This window comes from Hevea brasiliensis, chromosome 13 (assembly GCF_030052815.1).
Source record: "Hevea brasiliensis isolate MT/VB/25A 57/8 chromosome 13, ASM3005281v1, whole genome shotgun sequence".
Taxonomy (NCBI): Eukaryota; Viridiplantae; Streptophyta; class Magnoliopsida; order Malpighiales; family Euphorbiaceae; genus Hevea; species Hevea brasiliensis.
The window spans coordinates 71,416,796-71,434,072 of NC_079505.1; the positions used below are offsets into that span (position 1 = coordinate 71,416,796).

General features: G+C 27.4%; 1 protein-coding gene across 1 annotated transcript; it reads left to right on the plus strand.

Annotated features, from left to right (window-relative positions):
- The first annotated feature begins 1,738 nt into the window (after positions 1–1,738).
- LOC131171719 (probable 3-hydroxyisobutyryl-CoA hydrolase 2) lies at positions 1,739–7,386 on the plus strand. Its single transcript, XM_058131627.1, has 14 exons — positions 1,739–1,777; positions 1,921–2,001; positions 2,133–2,201; positions 2,601–2,664; positions 3,860–3,939; positions 4,045–4,128; positions 4,207–4,291; positions 5,211–5,296; positions 5,405–5,526; positions 5,733–5,793; positions 5,935–6,033; positions 6,460–6,561; positions 6,652–6,693; positions 7,249–7,386. The coding sequence occupies exons 1-14, from the start codon at positions 1,739–1,741 to the stop codon at positions 7,384–7,386; spliced, it is 1,152 nt and encodes a 383-aa protein (XP_057987610.1).
- Positions 7,387–17,277: the final 9,891 nt, after the last annotated feature.

Genomic DNA, 17,277 nt, shown 5'->3' on the forward strand with positions numbered 1-17,277 from the left:
TAAGAATTACCACATATATGTGCCCTTTGATTCTAGCATTAAAATATTACAATTACAATAAATCTATTTAAAAAGAAAAATTGGGGTTTCTTGCGCCGCCACTGTATATTATTATAAATTTGGTTATAGCCGCCTCCACTAAGTGACAGTCTAGAATTTTAGTTTATGGGGCTTAATTAAAATATATGATTTATTAATAAATTATTTATTTATGTATTGATTGAAGGGATTGAATACTAATGATGATAATCGTTTCATAATTATAAAATAAAATTTATATAAAATTACTATTAAATTTACTTAAAATTTTTAAAACTCTCAAGGTCTCATTACTCATCAAAATTTAATATAAAAATTAAAAAAAATTAAAAATTATTAGTAAATCTATAAAAATTTTCAAAATTTCAAGTTGGCGACTCACCCCTAGCTCCCTCCCTGCCTCCATTGGTTCTAATAAAAAGATAAAACCTCTCCAGAGTTATTTGCCTTACAAATTTTAGTAAATTAATTTAACAAGAAATTATAAGATGGGTGATCCAGCATGTGAGACTTAGTTGGTGGATTCATTTAGGATGTGTACATGTCAGTTATTTAATTTATGCATGTTGGATTTAATTAATTAAATACATGACGTTTAATTAATCTCCCTGTCTTTTTCTGTTATGGAAATTTTAATATGTTTAATTAATTATATTGGTTGGTTTATGATATTAATCAAATAATTAATATATTTTTTCACTGATTTAAAATTCTTTGATTGAATTGATATAAATTTTAAGAGATCAAAATCAATATATTTGTAAATATCTAATTTAAAAATTATTAAATAAATAAATTATTATAATGGAAAAATAAATTTAAAACACACATAATTGCATAATCACTTAATATAAAATTTATATAATTTGACTATAAGTTTAATATTTATGGGCAAGATGAGAGAAAAAATTCTACTTCGATGAAAAATAACAAAATAGAATCACTTAGAACTCTCAACCTTAATGCTAGTATATTTTTTGAATATCTCATAAATTTATCACACAAGTAGAAAATATAATATTTATGCTAATTCTATCAGCTCATGTTTTTCGCTATTATAAAAGATCTTATTTTTTATTTTAATCCGCTTGCAATGTGAAATTTCGAGTTGAATCATAATTTAAATAAAATAGTATAAATAATATAATTTTTTGTCAAGATCAAAATTTGGATTGAGAACAATTGAAAAGAGTGAGAAGCCAAAATTATAAATTAAAAAAAAAAGTAAATTTATTTTATTTTATTTTCTCTCTAACAAACAAACAAACCAAATAAAATAAACTGACTTAAAAAAAATAAATTAAATTTAGAGTCATCTAGAAGCTTGATTGGATTAATTAATTATAATGTGAATAGCAATTGAAAAGAGTGAGAAGCCAAAATTATAAATTAAAGAAAAAAGTAAATTTATTTTATTTTATTTTCTCTCTAACAAACAAACAAACCAAATAAAATAAATTGACTTAAAAAAAATAAATTAAATTTAGAGTCATCTAGAAGCTTGATTGGATTAATTAATTATAATGTGAATAGTTTGCATATGTAATTATATATTTAATTATATTAATTGGATTGTTTGATTCCAGTGTCCTTTCACATGGCAACCATTTTGTTTGGGCTTATAAATATATGTATGGGAGTCGACAATATCCTCGTACTCCTCCATTTTTCAGTAGGCAAGGAAAATAACTTTGAGACTATGGCTTCCACCTGCAACTTCAATAGGGAACTTAACAAGGTGCCGATACTCTTCCTGCCATTTATTATTAATTTTTCTTTTTTTTTTTTAAATAAATATATATGTATATTTTCGTATAAATATTAATTATTTAATATGAGCTCATATATATATATATATGATACATGCAATTAATTAAGCAGGTATTGTTTGAAGGAGATTCATGTTATAGGGAGGTGATATTGAATAGACCAAGCAAGTTAAATAGCCTCGATTATGATGTGGTATATATATATATATCAATTCCCTTTATTATTTTTAATTTCCTCTTTAATTTCCTGTGATAATTCTGCATTTTTAGTTTTCAAGTAAAAATAATAATCAGTTATTTTTTTTTTTAAATTCTGATTTACAGATTTCTCAAATGATTAAGAATTTCAGAGACTTTGAAACGGATTCTACTATAAAATTTGTAATTTTGAAGGTAATATACATTTATGCTCTGTTTGGATCTTAACCCAATTAAGGAATGGAATTTATGAGTCATTATGTTAATTAATACATCATTAAAAATTAATTAAATATTATATTTATTATAAAAAAATAAATTTAATTAATTAAGTATTATTTTTTAAAAAATTAAAATTTTTAATATTCATTCAGTAATATATATTTGTATATAATTAATGATGTTTTTAAATTTTATATAAAAATTTGTTTTATTAAATTTTTTAGAAAATTATTAAATAATATTAAAAATTTGAATAAAATATATTTATTTTCATAAATTATTTAAATATTTATTAAAATTTAAAATTATTTATTAATGTTACCTGATAAAATATAGATTTCATTAATTATGTTTTGAATATATTTTTAACAGGCAAATGGGAAAGCATTTAGTGCAGGTGGAGATGTTGTTTCAATTATTCGTTCCATGATAGCAGGTTAATTAAATTCTTCCATCACTTGCTTCCAAATTTATTTCATTCCATTCATTTTTACCACAACTTTCAATGTTAGAAGCATAGATTGTGAATATCATAATCGTTTTGTTCCAAAATTTTGTTTATAATTTTTTTTTATGGCATGCAAGAATTTACCCCATTAATTAAAACTTGAGGTAAAAAAAATAAAATTCTCTATAATCATCTCTTTAAATTCTCTTGCTGTAATTAAAATTAAAGATCTCATAATATCAAAAACAACTTTAATACTATTAAAATATAACTCATTAATGAATCTTAAAGAAATTATTGTTGAAAATAATAGTTACGAACTTTGAAGGAATTAATCTTCTATAAATCATAAAAGGGATATAGAGATACCCTAATGTACCAAAAAAAAAAAAGAATTCATTAACAATTTTTAATTTAATTATATTAGAATCGCCTTCAAGACTATGATGTCTCAAGTTCAAGTGAAATTTTTACTTGTACTTGGTATATCAAGGATCCAAACACATAGACTTTCTCCGATATATTGTATCATAAATTTATAATAAACCAGATTTAGATAAGAAAAATTTCAAATTCAAACCTCAAACGAAATCAATTTAAAAGTGATGGTTTCTTAATATTATTTCATCATCTATTGTTGAAGTAATAAGATTAATGTAGTTGTTTAATTTTATCTCCTCAATTGTGTTGTAAATTTTCAAAATGTTTATATTGATTATAATGGAAAAAAAATAATGCTTCATAAGTTTTATAGTTTTAAGAAGAATAAAAATGTGACTTGGTCTAGTGAGTAAATTCCACCTCTCCAATTCCTTACTTAAAAAAATATTAATATTATGCACAAAAATCAACTATATATGTGATATTATTTTATTAAAATTACAACAAAAAAATCTAATATGATTACAAAATTGGTTATAATTGCAACTCTAACCATTTTAATATTATTATATGAAAGCTTATTAATGAATTTTAATTTAATTATATTAAAATTATATCTAAAACTGTGATGTCTCAAATTTAAATTTCAATTATAATTAAAAATCGATTTTGTGAGATTATTATATTACAATTACAAAAAAATAAAGAGTCTATAATTTATCTAATATAATTACAAAATGGGTTATAATTGCAACTCTAACCATTTAATTTATTTTATATTGTGCTTAATCCATTAATTCAGGACATTGGAGTTTTGGAGCTAGATTTTATAAGAAACAATTTAACTTGGACTACTTATTGGCTACATATAAAAAACCTTTGGTGAGTTTTTTTTTTTTTTTTTTACTTATTTTAATTTGATAAAATTTTAAATTTATATTTTTTGCAACTCATTAATTTTATTTTTTTATATATAATTAAATAAAGCTTCCACTCATTGATGGTATTGTGATGGGAGGAGGTGCTGGCTTGTCAATGAATGGAAGATTTAGGATTGTCACTGAGAATGCCGTAAGTAATTATTATTATTATTATTATTAGTATTATTATTATTATTATTATTTGAAAATTATTATTATTATTTTACAGGTATTTGCAATGCCAGAAGTTTTTATAGGACTTTTTCCAGATGTGGGGGCTTCGCATTTTCTTTCTAGACTTCCAGGGCATTTTGGTAAAATTCCCATCTTTATTATTTATTTTTAAATGTAAATACTTTACAGTTAATAAAATGTAAATCCATGCATGCTTTGTGGATTATTTATATTTTATTTAAATTTTATATGATTATTTATTGAAATAATTTTTTTACAGTTTATTGAAATAATTTTTTAAAATTAATTATTTTTATAAAATACATTTAAAAAATAATTATACATTAACAATAATTTTTTAATTTATCAATTTAAAACATTATTTCAAATGTCCTCCATTTTCTATATATAAATATTAGGTCATGTTTGTTATGATGTAATTAAAATTATAACGTAATCATAATTACATTGTATATTTGATTACGTTATTTAATAACATAAAAATTTTAATATAATAAAATAATAATTACATCATATAATCAATTATGGTAATCAATTATGGTTAATGTGGCAATGATCATTTTGATTTTTTATTTTTCATTTATGGTCAACACTAATACTACCACTATTTAGCTGCTACTGTTACTATCACCACTACCTCATCTTGTCATCACCACCGTATTACCATCATCGCCATGACCACCACCATATCACTTAATCATCGTTATCACTATGTAGCCATTACCACCTTTACCACCATATAGTCATTGCCACCACTACCACTCAACTATCACTACTACTCAACTACTAATTATTGTAACCATTATCATTTATTATTAATAATATAAATAAATTAAATATTAAAATCAAAATTATCATTATATTATATTATTTATGTTTTTATTTTACAATCAGAATGTAATGACAATTATATTACATAATAATTTTAATTATATTACACAATTAATTACATTGCATTAACGTAACCTTAACGTAACCTTAGTTTATTTAGAAAGAATTACAGTAATTATATTCTAAATTATATTGTATCTGACACAGGGGAATATTTAGGACTTACGGGAGCCAGACTAAATGGTGCAGAAATGGTTGCATGTGGCTTGGCAACTCATTTTGTCTTCTCAAAAGTACATAATTTATTAATTACTTCCTAATATATATATATATATATTGCATATAATATATTTATTAATTAGATTATAATTAATATGGTAATTCTTACTTTTATGATATAGGATTTACCTTTGCTGGAAAATACACTCCAAATGCTGGCATCCTCAGAAATGACAATAATTTATCAAGTTGTTAATAAATTTACGCAAAAACCAAGCATAAACGAAGATAGTATTTATCAAAGGTGATTAAATTTACAATTATTTATTAAGTAAATTTATTTCTATTACTAATAATTCATAATAGATTCGGCTACTAGAATTTATATGAGGATAAATTTATCAACTATTGATACAGTTATTATCATTTGTTATTTATATTTTGATTAAATTTATTGATTAAAAATTGAGTTCATATATGGATTTTTGGGTGATTTGTCTCTCTAATTAGCTTGGAGACTATTAACAAATGCTTCTCAAAAGATACGGTTGAGGAAATTTTATTAGCACTTGTAAGTATATAATTAATAATTTTGTTTTTTTAATATTTAATTAATAATATATGTTCTCTTGTAAAAAGGAAAATTATACGACTCATGTGATCTAATTAATTGCTTCATTAATACCAAATGAATTTTCTTAATCTGTTGCAGGAAAAAGAGGCAGAAAACAAAGCAGAAATTTGGATCACTAAGGCAATAAATTCCATAAAGGCAGCTAGTCCAACAAGCCTCAAGATTGCCCTTAGATCGGTATTATTATTATTATTATTATTATTATTATTATTATTATTATTATTATTATTAAAGTGAATTTGACACTTGAAAATTATTGAATTTAATTCATTTACTAAGCTTAAAAAAAAAGCTAATTTCAGAATCATGGCTTTAAGTGAAAAAAAAAATATTTTTAGATTCAAATATAAATTTTACTAAGAAACTCAAAATAATATTAATGAAATGCTTCATATTAATGTTATTATATTAATATTTTAATCATTTCGCGATTGCAATGAAATTTATCTTTTTATATAAAGTGTTTATTTGATTTGTTTCTTTAAAAAAAATTAAAGATTGTCTTAATTTTTTATTTTAAATGAAAATAGATTTTATATTGTAACTAATAGTGAAATTTCATGCTACTTTGCTATATGATAAATTCAAAATTAAAAATTTCAGATAAGAGAAGGAAGATTGCAAAATTTGAAACAATGTCTCATTCGTGAATATACAATTTGCTGCAACGTCATCCGAGCAACTATTAGCAATGATTTTTATGAGGTAAAAATTGGGAGTTGATTATTCGTTTATATTTTCTACTTATTCTTAATTTTAAAGGATTTCTTCTATAACTATTAAATAACTCTACAGGGTTCAAGAGCTATGTTATTTGACAAGGACAAGAAACCAAAGGTATATGATAATTAAGTCTTTGCATTAATCTTCTACCAACCCATTTGAGGTATCCTGAAAAAATAATTCATATAATTATTGCAATAAATGCTAAAATTAGTAATAAAAATTTTGCAGTAATACCAATTTTACTGTTTATAAAGTTAGCATACAATAGTAATATGAATAATTGCTACTAATAGCATGTGCTGCCAATAATAATTTTTTTTGTAACCATCACAATTTTGTTATAAAATACATACAGTCAAAATTTTGTAGTAGTAACATTTAACAATTCATATATTGTTATCATAAATTTATGACAACAAATTTTATACATTTTATACTTTTAGTAATAAAATTTTTAACTGTTAAATTTAACATCTATTATAATAAATAAAAATTCTGAATGTGAATTTTAATTAAAATTAAAACTAAATAAATCAAAATTATATAAAGTATATATTTTTCATATTTTTGAAAGGTTCCATGATTTTGTTGATAGAATAGCATATGTTTCTTTTGATTTTGTTTGCATTTTTACATTAATTATTCTTATATATTCATTGAAAACAGTGGCAACCTTCAAACCTGGAGTTAGTAAGCAACGATATGGTGGATCGCTGTTTCACTGGCATAGACGATGATGACTGGAAATATTTACAAATTCATGATAGATCTAATATAGTTGACGTATTAAAGCCTAAACTTTGAGTATATTCTATTAATTATGAAACAAAATAATAGAAAATAAATATCAAATAATTATATAAATTATTGTTATTCAACTTCAATTACTTGGTACGTTGTTTTAGACTATAGCAAGAAGTGGCATCTACTTGTATTTGTATTGGTATGTTAAACTTGTATAGAAATTAATAAATTAATTATAAGCTTCCACAGTTATTTATTTAGAATAATACTAAATGGAATTTATCTTTTTTTAAAATTAATTAGAAACAATATCATGAATATTGCTTAAAACAAAATAATTAAATTAATAATGAATGACCATAGACTTCAATTAATTAAAATTTTCATTATAAAGGATTACTTCTACCAAATAATCCTTGTCATATTTGATCTTGAGAACAAGCCAAAACTAGGATTAATGGCGGTAATTAACCCTCTCCATCTAATGCTAAATTATGCCTACGTACTCTGTATATACTTGGACTCATCACTTGCTAAATAAATTTCAGTTTCTACTACATCTTCCTCTTTTAGTTTCACCCCTTTAAGATTTGAATGCGCACCACCACTCCCTCCATTCTCTTTCATCTTGAAGAAGTTCATCACCGATGGCATCTCAATCAGGTAAGGTGATATGCAATTCACTTGAATCCCTAACCACCCAAACTCCATCGCCACATTCTTCGACAACCCACAATCGCATGCTTTGTGCTAGCGTATATGCGTGAGATGCAACTCTCCAAATGCTATAACAAACACTTTCAGTGTAATTATACTTCCTTGACGAGCAGGAATCATCACTTGAGCAGTACATTTGGTAAGCTTCTATCAGGATAATCCTCACCACTTGCTCAAAATTGGTTATGTCGTCGTCCTTGATCCTAGGTCTGCATTGATTGCCAATGGCAGCATTCTTCACCATTATGAGCTTTTCGAAAGGGAGATTGTGGTGTCTGCTGCCTTTCGATGTCAGATTCTATAGTTACGCCATCGAGCATGAACACCACTACAGCGGCTCGAAGGTCTCAGGACGCCAATAGGCCAAAATCGTCTTGGATGTCAACGATTATCACTTAGGCCCTGTGATTGCAAAAGATTATGGTCATGCACTTGCCGATGCTTGTAGCCCTTCTAGTAAGTACTCATAAGAGGTGCCAACGAGATCATGTAATAACCGAGGCAGAATACTAGGTGAGAGATCATCTAAATGATGGGTTACTAATGGAAAAGAAATGGCATAACTAGCCAATCATTCTACGACATTTTTAATTCTATATTGTTACGGTCTACGAAAAATTCCTTGTGAGTATGGAACTGCAAAACAGAAAATAAATTGGTTAGAGGTCCCTTGAGTATGGACCCGGTGAGGACCCTCCAATGCTTAAGTTAGAGCTAATATGAGAAAATAGTATATCATATTGATTATGGAGAAGAACATAGCTCCATAGATAATCTGATATCTTTATATAGGATATAGACAATAGTTAGTTATGGTAAGTTAACTATGTAATTATATGGATATTATTAGCTAGCATTATTATATAATTATATTTCTATGTATAGTGCATAATTATAGGCATTGTTATATTTGACAATCCTATTAATATTACTTACTTTAATCAAGATTCTTTTCTTTTATTAAGTGGGTCTTACAGTGATTGAATCGACTAAACAAATCTCATGGCTGAACGATTAAATATGATTAGGCTCATGGGCTATTTGGAAACTCGCGTTACTGGTCAAATATATATATTTTAAGGAACTATATCATTAGTCCCCCTTTCAAGTATGAATCTTTAGGTTCGTTGTACTTAGACAATAAAGTTTTGGCCATCACCTTACAATTTTTAGAGTGTGGACTATTACTTTGAACTTGATAATGGTGGACTATCACTTTACGTAGGCTTACACTTTCATTTGTTTAGCCTGGTGGACTATTGCCTTTAGTAGGTTAAGAACTTTTATTTTTTAGCTCTGGCAGACTATTATCATAGCATGGTAGACTATCACTGTGGATAGGCTAAGCACTCTTAGTTTATTTAGCCTGACAGACTACTACCGTAGATGGGCTAAACACCCTCAGTTTATTTAGCCTGGCTGATTATCGCTATGTATTGGCTAAGCACCGTCAGTTTATTTAGCCTGACGGACTATTGTCGTTAATGGACTAAGCACCTTTAGTTTATTTAGCTTGGCGGACAATCGCCGTTAATGAAGTAAGTACCCTTAATTAATTTAGCCTGGAAGATTATCGCCATGGATGGGCTAAGCACCTTCAGTTTGTTTTTAGCTTGGTACATTGTTGCCTTGATAATCTTGATAATGGCGAATTATCGCTTTGGAGCTATTGGCTTTTTTGAAATTATTTGCAAAAATAGTACTTGTATAAATATTTTTGTGAAGATAATCCATATAATGCATATTGTAGATTTATCCAAGATTGTTCAATAAATAATATTACAAATGGAATATATAATGTACATTTCCAAGGGTTTACATACTGATTTTGATCAATAATAAAGGCCTTCAAGCTTAAATAATTTTGGAGAGCAAACATGTTATTCATGAACATATATTCATATATGCAAGGCTATAAAATGAATTTTAATCACCTATAAACAGGAGCTAAATGGAAATCAAAAGCAATACTAATTATGGAAATTAGAAAGACAAATTCTAAAATAATTTCGGGTGCCTCCAATTTTACCATTCAGCTTGAAAATAATATTTGAACTATACAACTTAATATAATGAAGCTTGTATAATTGCCCTGAACTAGTTCTAGAAAATAATTTCTAGAGTTGATTTAGAATAATATAATTTAATTCGAGCCCATTGAGCTATGATAAAACAAATTTTTATTCATTTAAAGTCAAAATGAATTTCCATTTTAACAAAAATAAGATCTTGTGCCATCATGCGAGAGACAACGTTGTGGTTTTGCAATATAAAATCATGGATAAAGCAAGTTTGCCATCCCAACATAACATTGCCCATATTCAACAATGGCACTATTTCAAATAAACTAGAGAATAATAAGATACAAACAAACACATGGTCAGACCTTGATATGCTTTCGCAAGTGCACGGGTCACAGTAATATAGTTTTAAAAATAATATCGTTCCCACAGGGAATTGTGCTTAAATTGAAAATAAAATGATAAGCTAATTAGAATGGTAAAATTTAAAGATATTAAAAATGAAATTTCAAATTAAAATTGGTATTTGAGGAATTTAAACTAAATCAAATAATTAACTAAATTAATTAAACCAGATTACCAAAATTTAAATTGAAATTGCTAATTATGAAATTGGTAGGAATTAAATCTAAATTCAATAAAAATTAAAGTGATTCTAGAGATAAGATTTTCCATATTGTTTGCATGTGGTTTATCCCTAATTTAGCCAAACACATGAGAATTTCAATTTTGAGGGAAATCAATTCTTAGTTCTTTGAAACCTCTTTCAAGCATTTCAAAGTTGGTATTCATTAAATCAAACCATATTTTCACGGTATTTCAAACCTAACAAAAACCCAATTAAAGCTCTAATTGATTTTGAAAAGTCCCCTTAATCCTCTTAGCTTATCTCTAACACTAAGAAAACTAAGTTTATTGCAAGATTATCTATCCTAAACATTCACTTTTCAATCTATCTATCAAGGATTAAAGCTTAATTTAATGAGGGCCCATTCATCAAGCAAGGCAACAAGCTCACAAGAAATAAATCAAAATGCAACAAATCTTATTTAAATGACTAAATTAGTTCAAAATCACAATACAAAACAATATTTACAAACCCATCTCTAGAATCTCAAATATCTACTCACAAATCATGGTTTTAAGACAAACCCAAGTATAGAAATGAAGAAATATTGGAAAACTAAGTTAAGGAATAGAAAAACCCAGTAGAATGATGAAGTATCAGCTACTGGAGAGTTGCAGAAATGTCCTCTGTTGCTGCTGCAAAACCAGGCGTGCTCCTCTTCCTTTTCTTCTTTCTTGCCGAAAATCTCTCCCTCTTTCTCCTTATGGAAAGAAATAGATAAAAGAGCTTTTATATGGTTCAGAGATCTGCCCTAGAATGAGCAAAAAGGTGAAAAATTCTAGAGAAAATGATGTGTTAAATCAGAGGAACGAAAATGTCACGTCAGCCATTTTCAGTAAAACGACACAAGTTGAATCGGTTGTGTCGCGGGTTGTGTCGCGGGTTGTGAAACTTGCTACCCGAGAAAAATTGCATATCTGACAATCGACACAATCTGCTACATAAGCTGAATCGGTTATGTTGCGCGTTGTGTCACTTTTGGCCTCTTTAACTCAACTTCAAATTTCTTGCAATTCAATTCTAATTTCTTCCAAATGGCTGCTCTGATCAAAATATACCAAATTTCTCCAAATTTAACCTACAAAACAAATAAATTTCAAAAATTAAACTAAGAAGTGTAAAATTATAAAATTGACTAAATATATGCTAATATCTATAGTAATAGCTATGAACAAGAGTAAATTATGTACAAAATTATACCTAAATGATGATATAAAATGCATGCATCAGACCTTTAGTGATTATGTACTTAATTTTAAGCAAATCATGGCTATTTCATTTTTTAAAGACTGAAGATGTTTTTTTTTTTATAAATTTTGACAAACCATGGAAGCTAATATAAGTAAAAATTAATGACATTATTATTCTAAAATGAATAAATATCATTTAAAGAAACGCAATAATGTACTTAAAAAATAAAGGTAAGACTTGAAACCGTTTCTTTTCAAACCAAACGATGGCATTTTTGTGGTTTCCAACAAAAATAATGCAATTCTATCTATACGAAAAAGGGTGGCTCTTTCGTAATTAAGAGCAAAACTCAACCAATTGTAAATTGGTGAACATCATGTAAGTACAACTTAGCTTTAATGCCTTTTATAGAAAGGTGGCATATTTTTAATTTTCCATAAAATCATTTTAGCACATCACAACGGCAGTATGCAAATAATTCAAAATTTATATGGAACATGTGAAGATGGCATGTATTGTGATTATGATTAGAACTCAATATGGCAGGACTCATACTTGAATAAAACGTGAGCAGTTGCTAAATGGTGGCCTAATTGAAAATACAAGTAATGATTAAGGCCATTCTTATGATGGCATCATTTTTAATTTCCTCAAAACCTTGACAGGCGGCATGAGTAAACTCTAGGGCTCTCTACTCAGTCCTGGCAACAAAAACTAATGGCAATTGATGCAATTATAATATAGAAGTAATAATGATACCTCACGTAAATAAGGATCCAATGAGGAGACTTTAACAGTATAAGATTGGTGGCAAAATTGTAAAAACAAATAAGAATCAAGCCTCCTCTATGTTTAAAGAACTAATGGTAAGAATTGTAAATAAAACTAAGAGTGGAGCTAATTTATAAGCTCATCATTGGTGATATTTGTGAAAATAAAAGTAGATTTTTGGGGCACTTACCTTAGCTGTGTCAGGCTTGTAATTTTTTATGAAACAAATTGGCCGTAGATCTCTGAAATCCCTATCGTGGTAAATTAGAGTGACTTGAACCCATGTGTCTTTTTGTAATGTCTCTATGACTTCTCCTATCACAAGCTTAAAAAATCAAAGGTGAGGGCTTCTCTACAAGAGATAAAAAGGAAAAAGACATAGCTTTTTGTGTCGATTCCCATAGACAGCGCTATTGTTGTGGTCTATAGAAATTTCTTGTGAATATGAGACTACAAAACAGAAAATAAATGAATCAGAGATCCATCGGGTATAGACTCGATTATGAGATAATAGTATATCAAATTGATTAAGGAGGAGATCATACCTTTAGAGATGATCTGATCTATATATAGATATTACTAGCTAGCATAATTACATGATTATATTTCTATTTATAGGGCACAATTACAAGTATTGCTAGATTTGACAATCCTACCAAGATTACTTATATTTAATTTAATTAAGATTCTTTCCTTTTATTGAATGGGTCTTACAGTGGTTAAACTAACTAAACAAATCTCATGACTGAACTATTAAATATGATTAGGCTCATTGGCTATCTAAAAACCCGAGTTATTAGGTCATATATATATATATTTTAAGGAGCTATATCATATATCAATTAATTAATTGCTTTATCCTTATAAATTAAAAAATAAGAGATTTTATTAAGTGTGCTTCAAGAAATTCTTGCTTAAACACAATTTATAGTAAATCCAAAATATAATATATTTATTAGGACCCATATATAACATAAGTGAAATCTTTGTTTGTATTTTGGATCATAATATATCAAATTTATGTTAGTTTTTCTTGTGTGCTCCACACATATGTTCTAGGCGCTTTCAATATATTAATCAACCATAAAGAACATATATTCTAAGACGCCTCGCTAGTATATCTCAGTTATATAACCAATGGGCCGGTTCGATCTCTCTATATTGTTTGATTTATTGAGTTTTTTTTTTTTTAATAAAGATTGGAAAAGTAAAGATTACACTTACTAAATGAGTGATATATTTTCAACCACCAAATCAAATCAGACTAGGTAATTGTAAAATATTTAGTTTGTGAACTTGTAATCTCTTATATATATATATATATATACACACGCGTGCTAAAAAATTAATATAAAAATAATAATTATTTTTTAAAAAATTAACTATATAAAAATTGAAGTATCATTAAATAAAAGTAATGAAAAATTGAAAAGATTTTATTCATATGTTTATATGAAGATTTAAACCAATTGAAATAAAAAAAATTTTCATATTAAATTTTAAGGATGTCTTAACTGTTCTGTCCAATGCTACATTTCATCTCTTTCACTTTCCTATATTCTCAAAAATCACAATATTTTCCCCTCTCTCATCTCTTTTTTTCTTTTTTTTATTCTTTTCCTTTTTTATTCTCTATTAATTAAAATTTTTCTTTATTTTCATAAAAAAATATAATTTAATTTTTTTAAATGTGAATGATATTTGTTCTCATAAAGGAGAGATTGCAATAAAAAAATCATCAAGCTACACAGTAAAATAATAAAATTGTAATTTTTTATTCTCTACTTATATATATATATATATATATATATATATATATATATATATGATTGATCAACGTGCATAACGAAACAAATACTAAACTTTAGATCCTGAAAGCAATATTGATCAATACTTGTTTAAGTGGGGGAAAAAGAAAACAAGAAAGACGCTTCTCCTTAAGAGTATAAAAATATGCGGTGATTTTCAATCCATAATCAAAAAACACAAATGCTCTGTTAAAAGCATGTCGTAATCGATCTTTTTTTTTTTTTTAAATCTAAGTTGTAAGTTAAGATCAAGAATTTTATGTGCTTCCTTTCTCTTTCGAATTTTTGTAAAGTTGCTTCGTTTGATATCTTTATTTGTTACTTACCTGTCCAATATAACAACATATATAAAATTGGATATTAAGTACTGATAACAAACATTAGTATTTGTTTTTACGGTGTATCATTGCTTGGAGTATATGTGAACATGGGTATGTGTGTATCATTGCTTTTGTTTATAAGACCTAGAACATGGGTATGGAGTGTATATATATAATTTCATATATTTTGCATATTTTATTATTTAATTCATGTAATGACTCTTTTTTAATATGTGTTTCATTGCATTAAACAAGGTTCTTGGGCAAGTACAACAGATTTATAAACCAGCATGACCTAAGGCCCATCACCAATCTCATACAATTAATCAACCCAATCCAAACCCATAGACCTTAGCCTCAGGAAACCACCAACTACCCACAAAATCATTGAAACATACTGCCTACAAACGATCGCCTATACCATTGTGCAATATCACCGGTTACCTCGGCCGGAGCCGGTATTTGTGCAACAACTGAGAGAGAAGAACAAAACATCGCTTGTTTTCGAAAACAAATCAAGCATATCCAATCGCTGATGACATTTTAGCCACTACTCTAGCCAACAACAGAAGCGTTCCAGAGGAGAAAATGAGATCAAAATGCAAAGGGCCAAGGCATTTCAGTCTAACATAGCCTTTCCTCGCGATAAATTCGGTGGACTGCGGAGGACTCCTTTGCAAGCACTCTTTCCCCACAATGGAAACTCTACCTGCAAGCCAGAAAGCAACCAAATATAGGGTATCTAAAACTCTACTCTCATCATTTCATCGCCCCTGTAGATACCAAAACTCAAACTTTACACACCACATCCAGGGAAGAAGGAGAGCTGACTTCCTGGCCGGAGAGACAAAAAAACAACGAGTTCCTCCCCACCTCAAAGGGCAGGGGAAGTTAAGTGATAATCAACCACGGCAGTACTGAAAGAAGGATTCAAGGAAAACCAAACGAAAGAAATTTTCTCCCTTAATTTTTGTAATGAGTATGACATTATTCATCACATTGAGTAATTACACAAATTATTTTCATGAAATAAAACACGATATATTGCTGCAAGAGAGAGCGCTAGTTATATTTTCTACCAAATCCAACTCATATTATTTGGTCTATGCAAACCTTGAGAACAAGCCAAAAGCAGGATTAATGGCGGTAAAAAAAAAAGTCCATCCAATGCTAAATAATGACCACTCATGTACTTGGATTCATCACTTGTTAAATAAATGGCAACTTCTGCTACATCTTCCTGTTTTAGTTTTGCCCCTTCAAGTTTTGAATATACACCACCACTCCCACCATCTTCCTTCATCTTGAAAAAGTTCATCGCCAATATTGGCGTTTCAATATGAAATAGGGCGACAAGCAATTCACTCGAATTCCAAACCGCCCAAGTTCTGCTGCTGCGTTCTTTGCCAGACCCACAATCGCATGTTCTGTATTGGTGTATGCATGAGACACAACACCTCCAACACCAGAACAAACGCTTGTCAGCATAATTATACTTCCTTGGCGAGTAGCAATCATCGATCGAGCAGCGTGTTTGATTCCCAGGGATACTCCTATCAAGAACTAATTTAATGTATACACATCTCACATTTTAAGCAACAAGTTATTATTATTTTTTTTTAAGCATTAAGGTGGAAGGGTGAGATTTGAACCTTAGCTGTGTATTAATAATTAATACTACCAGAAATGTCCATCTTATTAATATTCGAAAATAGTCATAATATTTTTCCTTCCATATATATTTGGATGATACTTATAGAAAAAAAATACTTTCATTAGATCATTTGATCAGATTATTATAACTATTAAATTTATAAATATATGATCATCGATTAATCAGAGCATTTTTTTTATATGAGTTTTTCAATTTTAATATGAATTAATAAAATGTTTTAACTAGATGAAAGAGGTGAATTAATTAGGTATTCTTAAGGACATGGGAATGAAGGATTTTGGATTTAAATGTCTCTATCTCTATTAATGATAAATGTTCCGAAAGTGAAAGACAATTGTGAATAGGCAATGTATCATTTAAAGGGCATAACTTCAAATTGTAGCGGCAGCTGGGACTGGGAGAAGTGAGGTGCTTGCCATTGCCATGCTTTGAGAATTAAGGAACTTAAAAAGCTACTCTCTTTTTTATTTCCTCTAAACAAGTATCAAAAACTTTCTTGTTTTTAAGGATGGTAACAGGTCAACCATTTGCGGCTATCCGATTCAATTAAACTATAATAGAACAAATTTAAATGATATATAACCGGGTTTGGATATGTTTGGGTTGAGAAACATTATTTGTATCGAATTTGAATTTTATATGTCTATTATTTATTACCCAAACCCATTTATATAAATAAATAATTAAATATAAAATATATATTTTCTATAATAATATTTATATATTTGTATATATTATATTTTAAATAAATATTTTATAAAATTATTAAAATTTTAAAATATAAATTATTAATTAAAATATTTATTATATAGAATATTAA